General features: G+C 40.8%; 3 protein-coding genes across 3 annotated transcripts; 1 reads left to right on the top strand and 2 right to left on the bottom strand.

Moving 5' to 3' along the window:
- Positions 1-1,470: 1,470 nt before the first annotated feature.
- On the bottom strand, positions 1,471-9,931 carry kifbp (kinesin family binding protein). The gene is made up of 13 exons (XM_076725711.1): positions 9,464-9,931; positions 8,833-8,931; positions 8,076-8,155; positions 7,703-7,761; positions 7,249-7,373; positions 6,862-6,955; positions 6,489-6,601; positions 5,933-6,082; positions 5,641-5,715; positions 4,198-4,360; positions 3,858-4,032; positions 3,577-3,762; positions 1,471-2,979 (listed from the first exon to the last, which is right to left on the bottom strand). Exons 1-13 carry the CDS (start codon positions 9,917-9,919, stop codon positions 2,841-2,843), a joined length of 1,914 nt encoding a protein of 637 aa, XP_076581826.1. The 5' UTR covers positions 9,920-9,931; the 3' UTR covers positions 1,471-2,840.
- Positions 9,932-10,902: 971 nt separating this feature from the next.
- mpc1 (mitochondrial pyruvate carrier 1) lies at positions 10,903-14,534 on the bottom strand. Its single transcript, XM_076725653.1, has 4 exons — positions 14,350-14,534; positions 12,832-12,928; positions 12,353-12,485; positions 10,903-11,947 (listed from the first exon to the last, which is right to left on the bottom strand). Exons 1-4 carry the CDS (start codon positions 14,422-14,424, stop codon positions 11,923-11,925), a joined length of 330 nt encoding a protein of 109 aa, XP_076581768.1. The 5' UTR covers positions 14,425-14,534; the 3' UTR covers positions 10,903-11,922.
- A 2,937-nt stretch (positions 14,535-17,471) lies between these two features.
- On the top strand, positions 17,472-22,963 carry ddias (DNA damage-induced apoptosis suppressor). Its single transcript, XM_076725271.1, has 5 exons — positions 17,472-17,826; positions 18,591-18,752; positions 19,367-19,475; positions 20,004-20,317; positions 20,569-22,963. Exons 1-5 carry the CDS (start codon positions 17,705-17,707, stop codon positions 22,259-22,261), a joined length of 2,400 nt encoding a protein of 799 aa, XP_076581386.1. The 5' UTR covers positions 17,472-17,704; the 3' UTR covers positions 22,262-22,963.
- The last annotated feature ends 1,151 nt before the right edge of the window (positions 22,964-24,114 follow it).

Here is a 24,114-nt window from a genome sequence, read left to right as displayed (position 1 = left end):
AACTTCCTGGAGTTTAAGTGTCATTCTGATGTGCACATTTTAATCTGAATGTAATCCTAAACTTAGTGTGTGTCTGTATGTGTATTCTGTGTGAAGGTGGGTTTTCCAGTAAGCTCTCTTGGCACAGTTCTCATACACAGCAAATTAGTTTCAAGTACCTCGTGTGGAGCAGGTATGCCAATACACGTTTTGACAAGCATCAGAAAGTCTGTGGGAGCATACATAAAAGCAGGCATTGCAGGTTTAAATGCATCAACATTGTTTCCACTGCATGAAGCCATTGCATAAATAATGTTTTAGAACTGCAATCTACATCACAGTCAGTATTTTAACTTGCTTGCCTGTGTGTGTGTGTGTGTGTGTGTGTGTGTGTGTGTGTGTGTGTGTGTGTGCGCGCGCAGGAGGGTGTGTGTTGGTGACGATTATTTAATGAAATTAATTTGTAAAACTGCCTCTCAGTCCTCTTGAACATTTGGCACACATTTCTTATGTCTTGATGGAGAAACTACTGTAATAAAGGCCTAATGAGACAAACAGACAACGTGCCTGTTTCACATATTGGACTAATGAACACATACAGATGGCTGGAGATGAGTGACAAATTAAAGGAATAACTAACCAGGTGTGTGTACGGAAACCTCCGCATTAACTATATTTCAATGTTTCCAACATCCGTCTGCATATCCACAGAGGTTACTACAAGGTGAAAGATTTGCTTCAGCTGAGGACACATGGACGGCCATCAATCCTGTCATCACGGTGTCACCAGACTCCCCCGGCGGCAGCCTCGATTCACCACAAAGTCATAATGCCTTCTGAGAGGAAGCAGCATAGACTCAGGCCAAGTTGGGTGAACTCATGGTTTGTTGGAAATCACTCATGCAACAACGCACACATCTAACCGCTGCTGCAAATACTTCCCCTTGCGAAAACATGCTGAATTTCAGACTTCAGATTATCGCAATAAAGTCAAGACTTTTCTCAGCATTAAGTAATTCAATAGATTTAAATTTTAACCTTTTACTCCACAGTCATGAAATCATTTAATTATAGTTATAGTCAAAGACTGAGGAACCATTTTACACCTAGCTTCTCACTGCAAGTAAAAACACACACATTAGTATTGTTACATACAGTGTGTATTACTTCTTCAGTTCATTATTATTAGATTCAACATCTACAATACGTAAGACAGGATGACGTTGTGATTCCTCAGAGACAGAAAGACAATACTCAGGTTCAACTGGATGAAGCAGCATCATGCAGATTATGTAGAATCAAGTCCACCCAGTGATGGCTCATACAGTTGCTGTAATGATTTGCGTAACAAGTGGTTCCAAAGAGTAAAGGTGACTGTTACTACTATTATACTATCTGTACCTGTCTGCATACTGTTAATACCATGGTTACAGTAGGCCTTTATAGAGTGTTTTATTAAGTGCTCTATAGAAAATATGCCACTTTAAACAATTTTTTTAATTATTATGTTGTTTAATTTTTATTTTGAACATGTTAAAAATAAAAAAGTATGAAAAAACAAGGATAACCAATAAACTTAACAGCAAACATATAGCAAACTCACAATTAATATAAACAATTCATGTTTGACAAGGAGCAGGAAGAAATGAATACTCATCAAGTCCTACCTCTTTTCTGTATTTTATCAATAAAATTAGTGTTAAACATGAATAGCTTTCTGTCCCAGTGTCCACCACACACAACTAAATCGAACCAAAATCAGACATCCCATATCCATTCAAAACCAGTATATTAGTTTCAAATATTCCTTTAAACTTATTTAAAGTTGAACACGTTCCTCATTGCAGTTGCTCCATCAAGTAACTCCTTTGCCTGTAACACAGGTGCATAAAGACGTTTGACTGCATTAAGCTGTGTAGCACAATCCAGCTTTGACTTTGTATAGTTCTTCAAGCATAATTTAATATCTAGGGTCACTCCAAGAAATTGTATTTCAGACTCTCTTACAATTTCTGATTTATTTATCATGACTTCATTTGAGTTAAGCGGAGATATTTTTTTTTTTTTAACTTAGTCAAAATCACACCAACTCTTTCAGCAAGTTCAATTCTTTTTCCACTGTATCCAAAACTTATTCCAAATACTTACAACAAAATAATTTTGTATAATCTGGAAATAATATAGTATAGTATAGCACATTAGTATTTTGGAAACCTCACATATATATTTTAACTGTAAAAACAACAACAACAACAATGGTTCCAGCACTGAGCCCTGGGGAACCCCACAAATAATCTGGAGTAGTTGTGATTTGTAATTGTAATAAGTAATTTCTTTGGAAGTATTAGTCCTAATGCTCCAGGTATCTGCTTAACCAGAAGAGAAACAACAATCTAATTCCATATCTTTGTAGTTTTTTCAATAGTAAGTCATGGTCAACAGTGTCAAATACTTTTTTTGAGATCCAGGAATTCTTCAGGAATTCTTAATTTTAATAATAGAAAATACAAATGAATCAGACTAGACATCTTCATATTAATTATGAAGAGAGAATATCTGATGAGCTATTCAAATTAAAAGTAAAGTGACCACACACAATTTGTTAGTACACTTAGGACGGCACATATGCACAGCGTGTAATGTGTTAAAAGGTCTTGTGAAAGCAGTATGTCCACTTCACAAAAAAGAGGCCTCCTCTCATACAAATAGGCAAGAAAGTCAGTCAGTCATCCAGTTTCTCTAATTCCTGGAGCATCTACTGACTATAAGGTGGTAAATTTAGACTTAGACTGACAGGCTCCTGTGGAAGGATTTAACACTATTAGTCAACCAACAAGAAAGACAGTGAACAGTGGCGTCCTTCAGTTGTTCACAGCCATCCTTGCTTTGAGGCGGTTGATTTTAAGAGGGAGCAGGCCAACCATCTCCTTACTCAGCTCCAGCTCCGTCTCCACAGCGGCTGCTGCCTCAGGATGGGCCTCACAATACTCCGCCACGTATCTAGACAGTCGGAGGATAAAAGTGATGATCAGTACGTTATACACATCATTCTTTATACCTTATTCTGTGTTCAGCATTTGGAAGTTTAAGAAGTTTGCGATTTGCTGGTTAGCCTGTTGAATTTGGCATTAGCACGTTCCATGGCTAACGTGGCTAGCAGCATCTATTGTAGACCCACATGCTGGAGCCATGCTGGAGTATTTAATATTGAGGGAGCGTCAAGATAAACTGTGAGAATGTTGAGCCTCATTTGAAGTCAATCAAATAACCAGAGTAGTAGGTTGGATGTGGTAAAGTGTTTTTTCTAGATGCTTCTTGTGTCGTCTCACACAGCCAGATCTAACGATATCTCCACACTTCATACTGCAAAGTAAGTTCGGCTGGTTTTGTTGGTACAGGAAAGCTTCCTCTGCTGCGTGCCGCATCGGTATGTGTGTCTGTTGCTGCCGTATGTACATGTACCGTCACGTGGTACACTGACTTTAATTCTTACATAATATACTTTGGGTTTTATGCCAAATAAAACCTGTTGAGATGTCTAATCCCACCCCTCGACTGACTCTGAGAATGAATTAACATTACATCATGTCTTCATACCTATAGTTTTCCAGAGATTTATTGAGATTGTCCAGCTGAACAGAGGGTATAGAGGAGATCAGCCGGCTGTGGAGTCGGGCCAGTCTGAAGCGGGCCACCAGAGCTGGTCTGACCACCTCCTCCTCCAGGTGCTCTGGAAACTTCCCCTCTGGAGAACACAGAGAGTCTAAGAACATCTGGAAGTATCTGGAGAGGAGAGGAGAAGATTTCAAATAGTTTAGATTGAATAAATGTAGATGCCCAGACACACACGAGTCATCCATGTGCACATACACACTCACTTGGCAGAGGCAGAGCAGAGATTGTTAAATTTCTTAATGGTGTGGTTATCTAGAGACTGTGTATCTGTTTGTCTGTTGGCCAGCGCCAGTTTCAAGTCCATCATTTCATTGTAGGTCTCAGCCAACTCAAACATCAGCTGTCTTCGGATCATTAGGTAGTACTGGGAGTTCAAGTCTGTACAGAAACAGAAAGTCAGAGGAAGTCAGATTTAATGAAATATCTGTCACCATGGACATTCACGCTGAACACTGACAAATTATTTTGTTTCATCTCTTCCTACTGTAAAAATATTATAAAATATACAAAAACCCAATGCAGCTCATGAAGTTCGAGCAGTACCGTTGCAGATTGGCTCCAGCATGTCAATTCGTCGTTTGTGCATTTTGCAGCGCCGCTCCAGATCCTCTTCAAAGAAAGCCAGGTTCCGGAACAAAGAGCTGTGATCCTGCAAGATCTCTATGTGGTCCGTCACATAGCCGTCCATCTGAAAGTACTCCTTCGCCTGCAAGAGTGAAGGAAAGGATGGAAAGACAGTTAACTATGTTTGGCAGTTCAAAATATACATTGTGGGTTCAAAGCTGGAGGCTTTTTTCAAATTCAATCTGTTGAATGAAAAAAAAAACAAAACTTCTCAACCAATCAGATCACATTTTTGTACTTAATTAGAAAACTATGGTTTTGTCCACCTTACACAATTTCTTATTGGCCTTTTTATACCCAAAATTCTTTCCTATCCTACCTATCAAACTCTGAGCTGGTGGGCTTTGTATTATTGGTCGCCGCCTTTGTTGAAATTCAGACAAAAAACACAAATACTTATTTTCTTTTTGTTAATCGCCAACACTATTGTGCCTTTTTGTTTGCAGGAAGAGCACTGTTAACCCACCTCCAAGCTGTCACTCTCAATCACAGGGGTCTCAATGAGGGACTGTCAGTAAATTACTGTTTGAACAGTTGACACGAAAGCAGTGCTTCAATACCTGCATGCTGCCTCTCCCACATTGGTGAAAATTGATTTAAAAAATGAATAATAGTAATAATAATAATAATAATAATAATAATACTTGCAGCTTGTTCAGCACCTTCCATGTCATGTGACCCACCATCTGTTCAACGGTCAAATTGGAAAGCTCATTTCACTTCATTCCTTCCATCTCTCTGGCTCTGCTGCCTTTTGTTTTATCCCCAAAGTAGAGCCAGGACAGTGAAAAAAGTAACACAAAGATTGCCCAGTCTGCAACAGCTTTTTCATTTTTTTATGCTGATTCCTGTGCCAAAATAAGCAGCGCCATTAGTCACAATCTTTGTTTTTCATCTTTTTGTTCCACCTTTGTAGAAAATAAGTCCCTGTGGACATTTTGGTGTGTCAAATCATAATTTTTTTCTTAAGCGCATGGCACTCTAAAGCTGCCTGTATCAACCATGTACAATACATTGATTAATGTGTCAAGTCCAGTCCAGTTTATTTATCCGGCCCAATATCACATACAATATGAGCTCCATGAGCTTCACAGCCTGCAAACTGCACTGGGAGATGAACATGTATGTCATAGCTCAAAAGCAACTTCTTTATTGAAAAGCCTGAATTTTTTATTCACAATTCTTCTTCATAAATTCATTTTAATATTCACTTATCTGATGTAATGGTAACATGAATAACTCAGCTACATGGATTACTAAACTGTGCTCCACTGCTGTGCACATATATTAACTAGTGTCAGAGTTGGTGATATGAATCTCTCCAGCTCAGTGCGTGTGTGTGTGTGCGTGTGTTGTACATACCTGTGTGACATAATTCTGTCCCACCAGAAATACAGCTCTGGCCTCAGTGAAGTCCAGTGGGAACAAACAGCGCACCTGAAAACAGAAAGCAGAGAATCTTGTATTACCAAAATTAAAGAAATGGTTTCTGTTATGTCTTATCATTGAGGGGAAGCATTTCTGCTGCTACTAACACAGATAATGGTATTTTTTGATAAAAAAGTAGCAGTCCAACCACATCTGTACCACAAATAATTAAAACAAAAACCATTACTAGTAGCACTAGCAGTGATATCAGACACAGTATATGCACCTTCTCTTCCAGGCTAGCAATGGAGTCGAAGGTGTCTTCAGAGCCAAACAGCAGAGCGCTCTTCCTGCCCTTCTCTTCCTCCTCTTCCTCCTGTCTTCTCGCTCTCTTCAACTCTTCTTGGCGATCAGTATCCAGCTCCCCAATGTTGTCCTGCTCACGAACACGAACACAAGCACATTTTAAGACGAAACAATTTTGTAGATCTAAGCTCAGATACATACAAGCAAGTGGAGGGGTAAACAGTAACTTGGGTATGTAAACACACGGCTATACAGACACTCTACATGAAAAAACATGCCTGTCAAAGTTTAGCCATAACAAAAACAAAGCTATGGTGATAATCCTTCAAATTCTATATTTAAGCATCATCTTTGGTGTTATATTTTTGGAGCAAACGTCTTTTTCCTTAGGTTTTCTGCAGCTAAAGTTGAAGTTTTTATGGGTGGTGCTCTCTCATTCTGCCATGGTGGCTGCCACTTTTCATATAAGAGATGTGGACTTGAGTCACATGACTTGTACTTTTGCATATAACCATGTCTATATAAGCATGTAGTACCTCTAGCAGCTTCTTAGCATCCTGCAGGAGGTTGAGACAGTATTTGATCCAACATCTCGCAATCTCTGCTCTCTTCTGTCTGAGCTGTTCCCTGCGCTCACTCTCTGTCTCACCTGGGTCAGACAGAAGGAGAAAAAGATGTTGAGATATGCAAGGAGAGAGGGAAGGAATGATGGATACAGGTTATCTGAATGAAGTGAGAGGGAGTGAGGAGGAAGGGGTCAGAAAGAAGAAGAGAGAAGGGATTGGTTGCAGAGTTGTAACATTGTGTCTACATCGTGTTCTCATGTCTGACTTGCTGTGGGTGATTAGGGCTACAGGATACAAAGGAAATAAGCTAATCAGTGTTTTAAAGATTTGGATAGATACTTACTCTCCTGTGCTGCAGCCTCGGATGGAACCTCTCCTGCTAAACCTGATATGACAGTGGCTGCTGCGAGGCAATGTCTGCCTTCAAAGTATCGGCCCTAGAAATCACACATGTACGCACATACAAACACACACACCTCTCATTACTTATACTGTAAACAAATTATTGTGACAGTGCAGGTAAACACTTAGAGCAGATCTGAATATATATAATCATTATAATGAAAATTCTTGCCATGTAATCAAAATTATTTGACTCCATGTCAAGTGTCTGAAAATCACAAGGAAACATTTAAGGACTGGTGAAAACTGTGTAAAAAGACAAAATCCTTTTAGATGTGAGGCTTCATATCAATTGTTTTAAATCGTATTGAATCAATATATGGCCTACCTTAGTGATGTAATACTGTGATAGTGTAGCAGCGTTCAGAGCCCACTCCATTGGACTGAACTGATTTAACTGTAACTGTCTCTGGAGGGTCGTGTGGCAGTAAGTGGCAGCTCGCTCAGTTTGACCTGGGAGACAAAACACTGCAGTTATTATTGCTATTGTCAAATAAAGTGATATTTTAACATAACAAAACTCAGCTTTATTACATTCACATAGATGAATATCAATTTGATTCATACTGGCATCCATAAATGCCTCTAAAATCAATGGATGTCATTCAACTTCAAAAGACTCCTTATTCAAAAAGCTGATGTTAATGAATTACAGAGACATTTAAGCTCTTTGTATCTGTTTATAAACTAACTGCACTTGACAGATGTTTTTAAGTATCTAATTTTAAATGAACCGATAATATACTGTTCTACTTATCTGAATGAAACAAGATCTGACTCACCAAGGTTTTTATAGACTTGAGCAAGATAGTACATGGTATGGGTGTAGGCCAACTCAAACCTGAGAAACGAACGTTGGACAAATAGTGAGAGAGACAACGAGTATATGAGGAAGGCATATACCCAGGCTAAAATTAAACCCAGGATATGCAGCATGAATGACAACAATCATGCAAACTTTAGCACAATAGCATTAATATGAACAGGGAATTTGTCTTGAGCATGATATTATTAACATACAGAATCATAACTAGATTTCTACACACCAGAACATACACACCAAGAATACTGGGAAATGCCCTACGCCAAAATATTCCACAGATGTCATATATCTAGATATTCCCCCCTCAGGAAGAATAGGACATCACAAGTTACCTCTTGGTCCTTTCCTGGTGTGTCAGCAGCTTCTCCTCAGTAGTAAAGTACTCTGTCATATCAGTGGGAGGACTTCCATCCTGAAAAAGAAAAAACAGAAAACAAACAACCATTTCTGCTGATGAAGAGGATTTGACCATTGTAATTTTCAATCCCAGCCATGTTGGCTCCATAATCACGCTCTACTGCGGTTGCGAGACACTAATACTTATCAGTTCAATTTGTCTTTTGAATGCTGCTGTCAACATAGCGACAGCGAGTGACTCACACTTACAGCCAGCACTTTGAAAACTGCTACCTTTTTGCAACCTTGCGCACTGTATTCACACTTCATCTTAATTTGAGAGTGGAAATACATTTTAAGTATAATGTAGCAGAAAAATGCAGTGTGAACGGACTGTGCACGGCTTTTACAACAATGCAATGCTCTGCCTTGACTCCTGATGGACAGGTAAATTATGGTTATGTGACACTCCACCAGTTCATGTTTAGGCAAACTGACGATTGGAAAATATCAATTTAGCACTCACCATGTTGTACTCTATTCTGTTTATCATCATCATCGTCGTCATTGCCAGATGAGTTGTGAGACAATAAAGAAGTTAGATAACCAGACAGAACCCCGGCTGCACATCTCTTTATCCCCACTCCTTACATCGCACTGATGGTTTTCTTCTGCTACAGTCTCTCCTTCCCCCGTACTATTATCATTAATCAGTGCATCTGCAGCTTCAAGTAAGCAGAAACTCAACCTTACCTCCTTCATATAACGTTGGTAGATGGATTCTGCTGTTTCAAGGAATCCCTGAGCTGTCTCCGTCTCATCCCGGCCTGCCCAGAGGATGCCCAGCTGGTTCTGTCAACACACAGCCGATACATGAGCAAGAATCATTAACTCTGGCTTCATGATCAACCTGATGGATCTCGTTTAGAGTGGTTGTCGATAATAAGTATGACAAATAATTAATAGTTCAATATTTGGTAAGATGTAATGTATGTAGATAGGGAGTGGTGGTACAAATTGCTTTCCCACGGGCCTACAATGCTCCCTCAGTGGCACGGATGATGATGCCACTGTCAATTTTATTAACACTATTATAGTCAGTTAGCTAGTTGTGGTTGACTGGTAGCAGCGTCTCAATTACAATATATCATATCTTTCAACATCATTTTTTATGGAGAAAATGGGTTGGCATAACGCTAGCTACAGCCACGGGCTGTTTGCACGGGACTTCTGATTATATGTCTGAAAACTGACAGCTAGCTTAAGTTACAGGAAAGCTAACTGACAGCTATCTTAAGTTACAAAAAAGCTAACTGACAGCTAGCTTAAGTTAAAGTTAGCTTCATAACTATTACTGCTACTGGGTGACAGTTAGGGAACTTACCCTGACATGGATAAACAGCGACACATTCTCGGACGACACCCTGCATCTCTCCAGCAGCTTCATGCAGTTCATCAGATGCTCCTGCCCGGCTGACAGCTCCTCCGTGTCGACGTGGTTGACGCCCAGATAGTACTCCACAGCCCCGAGTTTAGCGGCCCGCAGCGCGGCTGGCGAGTCCCCGCTGAGGCCCTGACCGAACACATCGTCTCTCTGCCCGTCCACCGGCGGCTCTGTCGGCCGTTGGTCGCCACTCTCTCCGCCGATGTCGTCATCACCTTCGCCGGCTTCAAAACTCTTCAGCGAGCAGTATATCTCTCTGAGGAGCTCCCTGGCTTTATATTTGGAGCGGAACGGGTCATTTTCTGGGTCATTTCGTGATTCTACATCAGTCAGGTTTTGGGCGTTGCTGAATTTGTCGCAGATAGCTCTCCATTCACCACTGCCGAGAGACGCCATGTTGGTCTTCTTCTTTGTGCTTCAATTCCAGCTGGATCATTTTTATTGCATTACTGCCATCTCCTGGAATGAGACTTCAAATGTCAGTTTCTCGCCCTATAATTTTCCGCATTAGTGCTACTCTCTCAAAAATCAGACAGCCACTTCAATTCCTGCCCAGTGAGCCAGTATTGAGTTTTACATTTTTGTTGGAAGGTCAGTGGGACAACACCTACTCACCAACAAATGAACACTGAACTTGATTTAAACTGTATTTACTTGTGTGTCTCCAAGGTATCAGTTATGACCAGTGCTGGGATTTCATAAATTAATTTACTTCTTACAAGTATTATACTTAGGTACAATTTTGAGTTACATCTCTTCTCTACCACATTTCAGAGGAAAACACTTAACTGGGTTTTACTGACAGCAACAGTACAGTCACTTTGCATAACACACTTAGAATCAGTTTATAAGATCTGATGCATTAATTGATTAAACTCTTTGGTATATTTAACATTCTGAAAGGGTCCATTCAGCATAGTGAGCACTTATACTCATGTCTATATTTGCAGGACATTTACTTAATGGAGTATTTTTACTTGGTAAAATTACCACATTTACTTCGGTAAAGGATCTGAATCCTGCTTCCACCACTGACTGACTCCTATTTGTTAAATAATAAGTAAGCAGAAAATGGTGAAATATATATATATATATATATTTTTTTTTTAATAAAGTCATCCAGTTCTCAGTAATTGTTAAAGTAGAGGGGGTGTACATGTAAAACATGAACTATATATGTAACAACCTTCTTTCATTTTGTTAGTTTGATTTGTACTTCCTGACTTTGTTTAGTGCTAACAAGGACGTTAGGATGCAGAGCAAAGTTATGAGTGTAAATACAGAGCGGTGGCCTCCTTGACATTACCATGGTGAAATATCTGACATTGGAAAGGTTACCTGATCCCATAAATGGCCATGGAAATCACTCACTCGCTGAATTGTGTTGATTTATAGCCAGTTTATTTAACAAACCCAGAGAATCCAATCATTAATCAGGGACAAATAATGTGACTTGTGCAATGACAATAAATTAATGTGAATGACATATGACAACAACACACAGTACATGTTTGGTCAGCAGTGGCAGAAGCAGCATGTTTTGCCAAGTCATGGAAGATCATAACCTAAACAGTCTCAGCCTCTTTATACAGCTTTCTAGCATGGGCAGCTTCACCACATAAAAAGACGTCAGTAAATACTTGTGTCTTTTTATGAGGTGAAGCTGATGATTTGAACATTTATTGGAATAATCATTATTTCTCATACTGTATTGTATACTGTGATCCTCATACACACTCTGTTTACATTGCACAGCATGGTTTCTTGCTCCAGGGCATAACAAACAAAAGCTTTGCTCTCTGCGTGTCCTCTGCGCTTAAGCAAAGGTTAATGAATGAAAGTCCATATGCTTAGCCAGTCATAATCTGCCATGGTGTGGACAAATCTGCACAAACTGGCAGCAGTCTGAGATCTCTATGAAATACCATTAATATTTCAAATACTAGGCAGATTAGAAAGTAATGAAATTATTAGCGCTGGTTACATGAAACTAGATGACTGGTGAATAATGATTGCTTCAGCCTTTTTGCAAAGTGTGCAACAGCCAGTGGATCCAATGTGCAAGGCATCTGTCAGGCTAGTTAGCTGAGTGCACATTCACCCACATTATATATTTATGTCATGTGAAATATGGCAAATATTTTAAAATAAATCACAGCAGTTGACCTTCATTTATGGAGGAAAGCATCTGTGTTGTCCTGTCTGTGTAGTTAAAAGTGACTAAAACTTCATGAGGGTGACATTATCCTGACATCAGGTTAGAAAATGGTGTAAGTGCCACGTTTTCGATGATTAGATAAAATGTTTAGATGAATGAAGATGGTGGGTTCCAATGTCCAGGTTTAGGTGCCTCTTGAAGCAACGTGCTGTGAACGTTCTGCATCTGCTTCACTCTGTCACTAAGACTGCATCTTCTTCTCCATGCTGAAATAACATAGAAACAGTCAAAGAGGGCAAACACGTCTGTTTTATTCCATGGCCGTAATCTGAAGGATGATTTCAGTTATTTTTAAAATGGACCTGATTATCCTAAATCTCACACTTTGATAATATTCCTCTTCAATTAAGTCACTGATGAAATGTTCAACTGGATTAAAAGTTATGGTGGCAAAATAAGGACCAGGTTAAAAATAACTAACAGCCCATCGGCCACATGAGATAAATGTTCACGACATCAGAATTTATTCCAAAAAGGTGTTTCCATCTCCCATTATGTGCATTAACTCTTTTTCAATAAAGGCAAAAACTACTTCAAGCCAGTATAATTTTTTTTTTTGTGAAATTTCAAAATGTGCTAATGACAACAGAAAAACACAGAATATTGCTTACTTGTACTTGATGAGACGACTTCCCTGGATTAGCTGTGCTGTCTCATTGGTCAAATGGCAAGCAAACAGCAGCCAGTTGCGTGGCTGCACCTTGTAGGCGAACCTCATGAAGAGCAGTGAATAGCAGGACAAAGCTGAGAGGAGGTAGAAAACATATGGGCAACAGTTTATTACAGCAGTGTCTCTTTATTAACCACCTACTGCTGGATACAGCTCAAACATATAAGATCAATATGTCACAGCTTTATTGCAAACAAAACAATAAATTATACAATAATACAGTACACAAACAAATTGTTGTTGTTCCTTCAAGACCCTTTTGAGGCAGAAGTCAAAGCTCTCTCATTCAGAATGTAAGACAGAAAAAGGAACAGTCACAGGAAATATCCCACTGATGCAGCAACAAAGTCAACTAGAAAAGGACATGGACCCCGCATGTGTACATCAGTGTATATCAGTGCAAGTGTCTGTGTGCATTACCAAAGGTCATCCTGCCACTGATAATCTCAGGGCTCTTCTTCATATCTGTGATGGCGGCTATAGGAAGACCCCAGTTTGCAACAGGCCCCCAGAAATGCTGTACAGATACACACACAAGTGACAAAATATAGCTTAGACCATATTCTTTATACGGCTTGAGCATTCATCTTACTCCCATTTAAAAAGTACCGGTTTCAAAAATACATGGGAGAAAAACATGATAGTAAAGATTTGAAAATCATGAACCTGTACACACTTAGAGGCAGTTTAACAGGCACGACTATATTGCACAGCACAAATAATCAAAGACAGATAAACCAGCAGGATGTGACAAATGAGGAGAAACACAGATGGAAAAAGATACACAGACAGACAGATGCCAAATAGAAAGGATAAGTACTTACCGTGCTGTTGAATGTTTGTTTTCAGAGCCACATAGAGGAGAAAAGAACATAAACAAAGATTAAACTTACTGATATGAGCTAGGTCACACAAGAGTTACTGCAACCAGGAAACTGCAAACAGGAGTAACAACCAGCTAATGTTTCCACATTATTTAATTAGGTTATAAAGGTTACATTTTAAAACCTGGAGGAAAATATTTAACCAGACTTAAAGCCAACTGTCTACAAGAGTTTTCACAATACAAGACGGCACACTTATTGATTACTGTATTTTCGACAAACAACACTCAAAAAAGAGCCTTGTTTGATCAGAAAGGCAAAGAAACATCAGAAATGCCACAGGCCATACAAGCCATCAGAATAATCTACAGTGTATGTTCTTGACTTTGGACTAGATTACACGCTTGGCTCCTCAAAACATAAGGCAGAGATAACCATCTTTATCTATGATACATGTAAACAAAGATGGCTTCTTGCGTCACTCTGTCATAGTTTAGCCTTTACTCTAAATTTTAAGCATGCCGCAAGTCTGTGGCAAGAAGACACACCACCAGAGCATCAAGTGAACATTAACCAGCCTCTTGACTACATGTCAAAAAGTAATAAAACTAGTTTGCCTTTAGCTTTAAAACCATATTCGACGCTTCAAAGTAGAATCCAGGTCAAAACTGCTGTTAGAAGCAAAAAGCTCTTATAGCGTTTCAGAGCTTCTCGCGAGTTACGACCCACTTTCAAGGCTTGTTGATTGCTTCTAAAGCAACTGACAACATATCTCCTTAAGGGTTGGTTAGAAGATGTGTAAAAAAAAAAAAAAAAAACTACTTCATCCACGGTGTTCTCTTCATTTACAGTCTCAGTCTCATAAACTGGAGAAACAAGTTTATTGAACGCTAACGTGACGTTACAAAAAGCACTATCGTCCTTGAAAACTAGGAGAGAAAAACGACGCCAATACTATAGACACTAATGTTCACGCACAAAATGTCAAAACAAAGGCTCTGATCAGGACGGTGCGTTCAGCTTGTTGTAGAACATCGGCTAACGTTACTTAGCGAGTTAGCTTTAACCTTTAGCGTGCGCGCTAATAGAAAATATAGCTGGTAGCTTCCGAAACATACCTCGTCAAATAATCCCTGAACTCTTTGCTCTTCAGGTGGTCAATAGCTTTCCGTGCAATTGCCCCTGCCATGGTTTAACGCTGGGTTAGTGTATACTCAACCGAGATCACTACTCTTTCCGTGCTGAAGGGCGACTGACAAGTAAGCTCAAAGGACGACTGCTCTAATTTCCAACCATAACATTGGCGTTTTACGACACTGTCGCAATAAACGTTACGCAGGGCAACCTCAGCGGGCCGTCTGTCCCGACTCTGGATTGGGAAAAGACAAGATAAGATTAGAAATATTACTATTGTAGGAAGCACTAAAACGATAAGGTTAAGAAAAGGCTGCCCATGTCGCTAATGCAAGTTGATGAATGTAAGAAACTCACTTTTTTTTTATATGCTAAGTTTATTACGTTTTCACAGAGACACGTACAGTGTTATTTGTTGGACATGAAAGCTCTACAATTTACTGAAAAGCTACAGCTCAATGTAAGTAGCTCACTATGCTGTGCTTGGAGATAACAAAGAAGAAAACAAATGAAATGGGGCACTCAAATTCATAAAACAAATGTTCTACCTCTACTATTTAATGTGCTTCTAGTTACTGTATTTGAAATTATATTGATGTCATTGCAAGAGTGCCAGATTGTCTTACATTTCTTGGAAATCTAGCGAATTTAGTTCTGATCTTGATCACTGAGGAACATCAACTGGATATTAAAAGTCATCCTTTGACTTTCCATGCAAAACAAGGAGCCAATGGGTCAGTATCCAAAGTTGGTTAAGGCCATTCAACATTTTTTCAAACTTACACCTGCAAACATCATGTCAGGGGTTCTGGGTGAATACTGTCCCCACATAATAAACACAATTATTCTGTTCTGGTAAAATATTTATATTCATAGCTCAGCAAAGAACTAATCTGAATCAAAAATTTTTGTTTTTGTTTTTCTTTTAAAAAAGAAAGTAGCACATCACGTGTCATGTGTCAGTTTATTTCGTCTGTTTAAATCTTGCTTATTTATTCACTTATCTAATTTGTCATTTTGTCCAATTATTCTTTTTGTTGTTCTTCTTGTGACGTTATATCATCGTGTTGTCATGAGTTATAATTATCATTTGCCGATACAACAGATGGGAAGCCATCAAGAAATCCCTCCACTTCAACAACAATGAGAGACAGGAGGAAGATGACCCCCTCTACAAAATACGTCCCCTGGTCACTCACCTGACATCCAAATTGGTCTCCATCCCAATGAGTGAGGAGCTGTCCGTAGATGAGCAGATGGTGCCGTTTAAGAGAAGACACAGGTTGAAACAGTACCAGCCATCAAAGCCAAAGAAGTGGGGCTATAAGATTCTCATCTTGGCAGGATCTGATGGTGTACCACACAACCTTGAGATCTACATGGGGAGAGTGAACCAACTTCCTGAGCTGGCAGATGTTGGAGCTGTTGGAAACGTCGTCCTCCGCCTGGCCCAGCCAATCCCCAAGGAAGAGAACTACAAGCTCTTCTTCTACAATTGGTTCACTAGTGTCCCTCTTGTACTCACACTGGCTCAGCAGGGAATTCACTGCACTGGCACTGTTTGTGCCAACCGATTACCTGGGGTCAACCTGAAGAGCGATGCTGATCTGAAGAGAGCAGGATGTGGGGCATTCGAAGAGAAGATGGCCCTGGTGGGAGAAACCACCTTGCGTGTTGTCAAGTGGTACGACAACCGCTCTGTGACCCTTCTGAGTGACCACACTGGAGCCAACCCTGTCACCGAGGTTGACAGGTGATATTATTTTCTATTATCATATCATCTTTCTGAAAAATAGATGATCTGTTTGGTTTTGGCATGTTTTCAAATATAAAGGACACTATATAGATAAATAAATAATCTGTTATTGTTATCACAGGTGGGATCGCAAGCAAAAGAAATACTTCAAAGTCCCCCGCCCTGCTGGAGTAGGAGGAGTGCAGGAGTATAACCAGGGCATGGGTGGGGTGGACCTGCTCGACTCACTGATTGCACTCTACTGCACCAAAGTCAGATCAAAGAAGTGGTACCACCGGCTGGTGTTCCACTTCCTGGACATGATCATCACTACCACCTGGCTGCTCTACTGAAGAGACTGTGAAGGCACTGGCATGGGGAAGAAAGATGAAATGAATCTCTATACCTTCAAGTCATACATTGCAGAGGGCCTCTGCAAAAGTGGGAAGAGCCTGGAGAAGAAGAGAGGTCGTCACAGCCTGTCCTCTGCTGGCGCATATGAGGAGAAGAGGAGGAGAGGACCCACAGCTCCCATTCCTGTCCCAGATGTGCGCCTGGATCAAACAGCCCACTGGCTCATCATGACAGGGGACAAGGGACGATGCAGGGTGCCACGGTGCAACGGTACACCAAAAGCCATGTGCCGCAAATGCAATGTCCACCTCTGCTTCACCCCCATGATTGATGTATGATCAGGGACCCCAAAGCTCCCCCAAAATAGGGTGTAATATTTTTTCCCCAAAAATTAAAAAGTCATGCAGTAGAGGGTTAATGAAAAAAAAAAAAAAACATTTATTGCTCATGCAACAGCACAGGACATCACACCACTCAGTCATCTCTTCATTATAGTTACCTGGGGGAGCGAAATGTTTTTTCAAGAACAATTTTATACAAACATAAAACAGAAACAGTATTTTGATAAAACAACAAATGCATCATTAAATTCAGTGTCAAATGCAAGTACACCTACAGTCATTAACAACTCATGCAATGCACTCAACATTATGCCTACAAAATAACGAAAATGAATGCAATAAAAAGGTAACGAGCTGTAAATCCCAGGGAATCCAGACGATGCAGGTGGACTAAAACAACACTAGGGGGCAATAATGAGAAAGCTTCGTTGACCTGCCCATCTTGGTGGTTGTAGAATGGCTGCTTACCTAAAATCTAAAATTTAAAGTCAGAAATGTAACAAATACATAAGTGAAAGGGAACTGTCAGTCTTTCTATTTCAAGTCTATTTTTTTCATCGGAAACGAATTTCGAAATTATTGACTCAACTGGCTTTTATCTAAAACTATAAGAGAAACAGGACATCCTGTAGAGGGCAGCATTGCACTTCACAGTGTAACGTAAAACCTGCCAGAAATTCAAACGAAGAAGAAGAGTGAGTTTACAGTGCCAAGGAGGTTGAACGAATTTGTCCTGTGTTGTGTGTTTTTAAGCTTCGAGCCACGTTTGGTTCTGTGTTTATGATGTTATAGAAGTTTATTATTACGACACTCATGCGTTCGTATTGTGAGAAGCTTCGGTTCGCCTGCTAGCTTTAGCCGCAGCTGAAGTGTCCGTGCCTCAGAGTGATCTGTCGGCAGACTAGATGTCTGTCAGACGGGCTGTGGTGGACTGTGTTGTGTTGTCCCTGCAAGATGCCTGTGTGTTTTATCCGTGCTGTGGAGGCTGTTTCTCGAGGATTCACGTTGATCAACAGGACACGGCGAGGTAAAAACACAAACAACCAAGGAAAATCATTAGTTTCATTTCTGAGGCGGAAATGGCGGACCGTGTCTTCTAAACATTAACTCACAGTGATAAATACCCCAATTGAACTAAAAATGACCGCCAGAACTTTTATCCGACATGATGTGATTCATGTCATTATTGATTATACCCTGGAAATGCAAAACCTGAACCTAGTGTGAACGTTAACTCTACATGGTTTTATATAACGTTACTGACGTGAAGTACTCACCGTGTTGTGAGTCGCGTTGAGGGACTACAGTTTGTATTGTCGTTGTACAACAGTGTTGAACTATAAAAACTCACTCAAAACAAGAACAATGTGTGAGGAATATAACTTAAAAGTTATCTTTGAGCAAATTTTCACTCACCAAGATTTTGGAACAAGCAAAAATATCTGGTCTCAAAGAAGCCACAGTTGTCTTAAAAGGACTGAAAACAAGAGCATTTATCTGGATATAAAGAAATTCAGAATTCAACAGCAGTTTTTTACTTGGAGATGTTGATCAAACAGCTTTATAAGTCTAGAAGTTCTAGTTTCAAACACACTTGAAACCAGTGAAATGTAAAACAATGACATAAAAACTGCCTGGTAAGAAGACAGATCAGACACTAAATAAGATATTTCATCTTACTGAGATTTCACTTTATGCAGTATGTTGAATCATAAATAGATGAAGCTTGTGTAGCTCCCTCCCACTCACATGGACACACCTCCATCTGTGTTCCCTGTCCACCCACCGCAGATGCAGATGTCCAAAGTGTGGGTACAGCTGTCTGAGGGAGCAGGCTGATTTCAGATATCGTCTCTCGCTGAGGGTCACCCGGGATGGATGCATATTTGGAGTAACAGTATTTGGAACCTGCTTGAACCCATTTTTTGGTATTCATGCAAGTGGCTTACAGAGGTGAGCGTGGAAATTAATTTCTGCCATTCGTCACTCTGCTGTATGAACATAATTTATTATTATTTTTTGTTTGGATTGAATTTGACCCTTGTTGGTAGTGTAATCAACCTCACACACAACCCAAATTATTTCAGCTTTGTGTAATTACAGGCAAGTTAAAGATATTTTAAACATGCTAAACAAGTATCTAACACTATTTTCTATTGTAGTCTTGGTGTGGAGAGCTTATGCTACATGTAGTATAACTCGTGTGTCTGGAAGCCGTGTAGTATGTGGCAGGGTCTCGACACATTTTGTGTCATGATCCATTCAGTTTAGTAGACAGTGGCTTAATAAATAGTAGCGCATATTAAATATTTGGTGTTCGCTGTGTGAATCAGCACCTCTGCTCTTCTTCACCTGAAGGTGAATGATTTATTTCAGTGGAAGTATTTATTTCATGCGAGCTGGTCTATCTCTGCTATGAAACACTGCAGCAAACCCTGTGTTGGTCAGAGGGAATGTGCTAGTTAGCTTTATTTTATCCGTGTTGACTGTGGCACTTTTAAAAAGCTCAGTTTTATGAAAAGCAGTGTGTGTTTTTTGCTGTGTCTGTGATGTCTATGTCTATGTAGGTTGGTGGAGAACTCGGATGGAGCAGTTGGAGCGTCAACCAGGTCCATGTTGTTGCGGAAGGCTGTCGAGGACTGTTTCATTGGAAGACATTTCATCTTTGGTATAAAGGTACTATGCCTTTGTGCACTGGATGTCTTAATGGCTTAAGATTGGCTTGTATCAATACTGATATTGGTTTTTATTAATATATGTATTTATGGACAGCAGTAGCTTGTGAATTGGAGTGTGTCTTCAGTCACACTGCAGGGTTAGAGTGTGTTACGGCATTTGACAGATTATTAAGCTCTTTTAAGTCATTTTTAGTCTCCAAGCAAACTGAAGCCAAGTGAAAGGAGACCCACCTCTTTAAGTCTCATTTTGTTTTAGATGAAATCTAAAACTTAGTTAAGTTGCAATGACAGCTGTAAGTAGTAACAATATTGTAAATATAGCTAGAAGTAGCTTTTAGCGTAATCCTTGTTTTTGTTATTTGTGCGGCTGTTCCTCACAGCCACACTTTGCTAAGAACAGTGTAATAGCTGTTAGAAGATTTCTCAGTGTCTGTATTGTATCAGCTGTCCACAGTTTGTGCTTTATTGAACTCCATGTACTGATTCTGCTCGCTCTCACCCACCCCTGGTCTTGTCTGTCTCTCAGGCAACCGATACAGAACGTTGGCCTTGGTTAGGAGGGTCTGTTGTGGATGGCTCCAGCAGTAAAGACATGGCCCAGTTCATTGCCAGTCAGATGATTCTTCCCAAAGCTCCAGGACTGGAAGGCTGCACGGTGGCCAGCTATTATCACATCCTTCTTCAGAAAGCTGCAGAATGTGAGCTCGGCGCCACTGATCCCAGCAAAACCTGCAGGCCCCCAGCAACAACCCTGCTGCTGATTCCTCACCATTCTCCAGCCAGCAGCTTCAATAACGGAACACTTTGTGCCTTAGGTTTTCTTTCGCCGTCACTGCAAAGGTACTGATATTAAGAAGCTGCTGATAACTATTGCTTTCTGTCTGATAACGCTCAGAGTGTAGTATGACTGTACAGACATCATGTTTATGTTTTTTATCACTCTTTTGAAACTCTTTAAGTCTTTTGTGGCCATTTTACTACAAAATGTAAGCAACAGCCTAGATCTTCAGTCTCCTGTGTCAGGTGGTGTTAGGGGATGAATTGTCGACTTTTATGACATTTCTTGACAGTTGCTTTTGATCCCATCCTAGATCACAGTACCACGACCGCAGCCTTTCTCCCACTCCTCCATGGCAACAATCACTAGGACTAGTCACTTCATCTGCAGAACAGGAGGAGGGCTGCAGTACCCAGGACAATGGAGATGAGAACAGCAGACACACAGACAGCAACAAAACACCGCATCGTGCACAGAGAGGCAGGCGAGAGGACCATGAAGTCACAGAGGAGACGTTGCTGTCATTTGTCAAACATCCACACTCATCTAATGAGAAAGCTGTTGGAAACACCCCCATCCTGACCGCTTGGTTCAGTCCCTCCCCACCTGGCCACAACAGCTCCAAGGCGAAGAGGTTTTCTACCAGACAGCCCACTGAGACATTTTTGTCAAGCTCTTTGGCTTGGGATGATTTACCTTTCTCTGAGAGTCTCACAGAGTTTTTATGTGAGGAAAACAAAGATCTTGACATTGTTTGTGAAACAGAGCCACATCTCAATGTGCAAAATCAGAAAGAAGCAACAAGAAACAACCTGGAAATCAGATTACAAGAGAAGAACTTATTATCTGAATCAACATCTGCTTGTAACACACAGATTACAGTCAGCCACTCATGGAAATTAGTGGACCTCACTAATACACCTGCGCCGAGTGGAGGTGACAGACACAATTTGTCTGACCAGAATCCTGCTGAATGTCTAAACAAGAGTCAAGACAGACACATTTGTCCCCAAAGCCGCAGTCAGGAAGATGAGAAAGTTAGTTGTTTTGAAAATGAAGATGAAGAGCAGCTTGAAGGGAATACCTACAATTGTTCAGCAGACCTATTCAGTAGCTCGCTCGTGATCGATATGAACACAAACACACTCAGCACGCATGCAGAAAGTGTGAAGCCAGACGGATGGCACCTCAGCAGTGAAACAGTTGATGTACCACGTTCAACACCAGACAAACAGAAACTGAAAAGTCATAAACGCATCAACAGAGACAGTTTAAATCCACAAGACCTTGACTTCATCCCTCCCTCTCAGTCTACTCCCATTGTAAAAATGGCTGTTTTATCTGGGTCACCTGCCTCCTCATACAGAGAGTTTGCTGAATTCAGTTCACAACCAACCAGTACAAATCCAGCCAAAACCACCTCTTCTCTTTGTGAATTAAACTGTGTCGGCGGTAATCAGATGTCCCAGTGTGGAAGAGAGTCTACGAAAGAAAACCTGTTGTGGAGCACGACATCCAGCAGACACAGCCAGAGATTTACCCCAAAAAGGAGGTTCTGGAAACCAGACAGACAGAGAAGCCGTCTGCTGGCTCAGCAGCACCTGAGGGTTCAGAAGGGGTCTCTACACACAGGCTCAACAGGACGCATCAGCCACAAGTGTGACTCAAGTGATCATGATTACGAGGACAGTGAAGCAGTTATCGTTCCTCCCACTCCTGCTGCTAAAACACTGCAGAGTGTGAAGCTCAGGAGAAGAAGGCAGACTGAAAACAGCAGCAGTGGTTTGGGTTATACTCAGGAAGGGCAGCGAGGAGGTGGAGTTAACTGTAAAAGAACTCTGTTGGCTCAAAGTCTCACATCATCACAAAGAGGTCTGCTGCAAACAGGAAGCTGTAACAGTGAGACAGTTGATGAGGCGAGTCCGAATGGATCTAATAGTTCCCGCCTTGATGATGAGAACGAGGCATGCAATTGGTCCAGAGATTTGTTCTCCGACTCGGTCTAAGAGGTTCTGTCGCAGGTGGACTTAACAGATTGTTCCAAACATTTTCTAATTCCAGAGCTCATATTAAACACTAAAGATAGGAGAGAGGCTGTTGAAGGACACCACAGAAGAAGCCTTACACCTCCCCATGTTCTGCTATTTGCACATTTAACAATTTATGAGTTCAGCTGCTTCAGATGAAGCACACAGCCATGCAGTCTTCATTGACGTACATTTGCAGTAGAATAACTTGTACTAAACATCTCAATGCCCAACTTCAGCAACCTTCCCAGAAGAGTGAATGCTCTTACAAAGGTGGGCAGCTCTTCCCAGTGCCTGTGGGTTTGGAGTGAGATCACACATGGGATTATGTTTGGATGTCCACATTCTTACAGGGATTTATTTTAAAAGGGAGAATCTCCTGCACACGGTTCACTTTTTAATATTTAAGCCTTTTATTGGAAACATCTCAGGTATTAAAACCTTTGGATCTGATGAATGTTTGAACATCAGGTGTGTCATTTTTGCCTTGTCTGAAGTACATGGACCAAACTGTGTAAGATGTGCCAATGATACATTAGTAACTCTGTGTTGCACTTGCCCATAACCCTGTCTGTTCTCCATTGGTTCTGCAACTTACTAAAGTGAAGTGACAGTTAAAGGATAATATCTGTAGCTGCTACATCAAAGGACCATTGCAATTAAAACACTCAAATTCTTGGCAAATATTTATTTTTCTTTTTTTGCACTTTAGTCTGTATTGATAGATGATAGAAACAGGCAGGAAATACTGGTAGAGAAGAGGTATGATGAGGAGCAAAGATCCCCAGCTGGAATCGAACCAGGGACATTGTACTTTGAATATATGGAATGCATCATAACCCCAAGACAACCAAGATGCTCTGTCACTCAGTCTAATTTGAATCAGTCTGCTCCCGGGTATGTCTGTTGGCAACAGAGTCTTAAAGATGACCCGCTGTTCTTCTGCTTGCTACTGTGTGTCTTTTTGCAGGGGTGTTAATGCAGCGATGAGTGTTTTCAGTGTCATGCCAAGGAGCTAAGAATAGTGGCCACCAAATATCATGACTGCAATGTTCTGGGTGTGTGAGTGAGAGTGAGATGAAGATGATGTTACATGAGTTGAAATGGAACTGGGACAAGAACAGCTGGAGCTTTGTACTGTATGTGTTGCAGAGGCAGGGTTGGTATGCAGTCAGCTGGGTATGGCACGATGTGTCTGTGGATGTTACAGCATCCTAGTTGGTTGATCATTTTTATTTGAAGCACCGTATGTACTTTTTCAGAATGGAAACTTCAGAGTGCTTCAGAGGTGCACATAAAAGCTATTTTGTCATATGTGTCATGACCATCTACTGAGGCCTTGGAGACAGAAAGGCAGTTGAAAGGCTCAGAGGACTTGTCATCCCTGGATCCAGGGATGGCAATGACTGTCAGTCAGTTGGTTGGTCCAGGCTGAAATGTCTCAAAGACCGAAGGATGGATTTCCATTCGCTCGTCTGCATCCCACTAGGCAAAGCAGACCTGGCTGTGGAAGCCATTTTGCTCAAACTTGCAGAGTATGCCGAGTAGATGGATTGGACTGAGGTCAGATCATACTCTGATACGAACAAACTGCTCCAGAGTTTGTTTGGAACCAGAACAAGATCTGCTCTCAAGGGACTTGGCCTGGTTGTTGGTCCGCAGGAGGGTTCAGTTGACAGCTTTCATACCAGCCCAAATTAATGACACTAACTACGCAAATGCACCAGGAACCAAACTGATGTGAGAGTTTGATTACAGTTAGGTTTTCTTGACAATGAGCATTCCAGCCTCACAGAGCTGCCAGCATGACTGCACTTTCTTCTACTATTTAC

This window comes from Chaetodon auriga, chromosome 1 (genome assembly GCF_051107435.1).
Source record: "Chaetodon auriga isolate fChaAug3 chromosome 1, fChaAug3.hap1, whole genome shotgun sequence".
NCBI lineage: Eukaryota > Metazoa > Chordata > Actinopteri > Chaetodontiformes > Chaetodontidae > Chaetodon > Chaetodon auriga.
Note: the sequence above shows the minus strand (reverse complement) of the source record. Positions and strands in the feature narration are given on the sequence as shown.

What these genes read in the sequence shown, in the direction of transcription:
- kifbp (XM_076725711.1), bottom strand. Translation starts at nt 9,919, where the DNA reads ATGGCGTCTCTCGGCAGTGGTGAATGGAGAGCTATCTGCGACAAATTC. An exon ending in CGCTGTTTATCCATGTCAGG is followed by an intron (nt 8,932 to 9,463) that starts GTAAGTTCCCTA and finishes GTGTGTTGACAG; the next exon opens with AACCAGCTGGGCATCCTCTG. An exon ending in TCAAGTCTATAAAAACCTTG is followed by an intron (nt 7,374 to 7,702) that starts GTGAGTCAGATC and finishes TTTGTCTCCCAG; the next exon opens with GTCAAACTGAGCGAGCTGCC.
- ddias (XM_076725271.1), top strand. Translation starts at nt 17,705, where the DNA reads ATGTCTGTCAGACGGGCTGTGGTGGACTGTGTTGTGTTGTCCCTGCAA. An exon ending in GATCAACAGGACACGGCGAG is followed by an intron (nt 17,827 to 18,590) that starts GTAAAAACACAA and finishes CACCCACCGCAG; the next exon opens with ATGCAGATGTCCAAAGTGTG. An exon ending in CTTTCGCCGTCACTGCAAAG is followed by an intron (nt 20,318 to 20,568) that starts GTACTGATATTA and finishes ATCCCATCCTAG; the next exon opens with ATCACAGTACCACGACCGCA.
- mpc1 (XM_076725653.1), bottom strand. Translation starts at nt 14,424, where the DNA reads ATGGCAGGGGCAATTGCACGGAAAGCTATTGACCACCTGAAGAGCAAA. An exon ending in GGGATTATTTGACGAGGTAT is followed by an intron (nt 12,929 to 14,349) that starts GTTTCGGAAGCT and finishes GTATCTGTACAG; the next exon opens with CATTTCTGGGGGCCTGTTGC. An exon ending in AGTCGTCTCATCAAGTACAA is followed by an intron (nt 11,948 to 12,352) that starts GTAAGCAATATT and finishes ATGTTATTTCAG; the next exon opens with CATGGAGAAGAAGATGCAGT.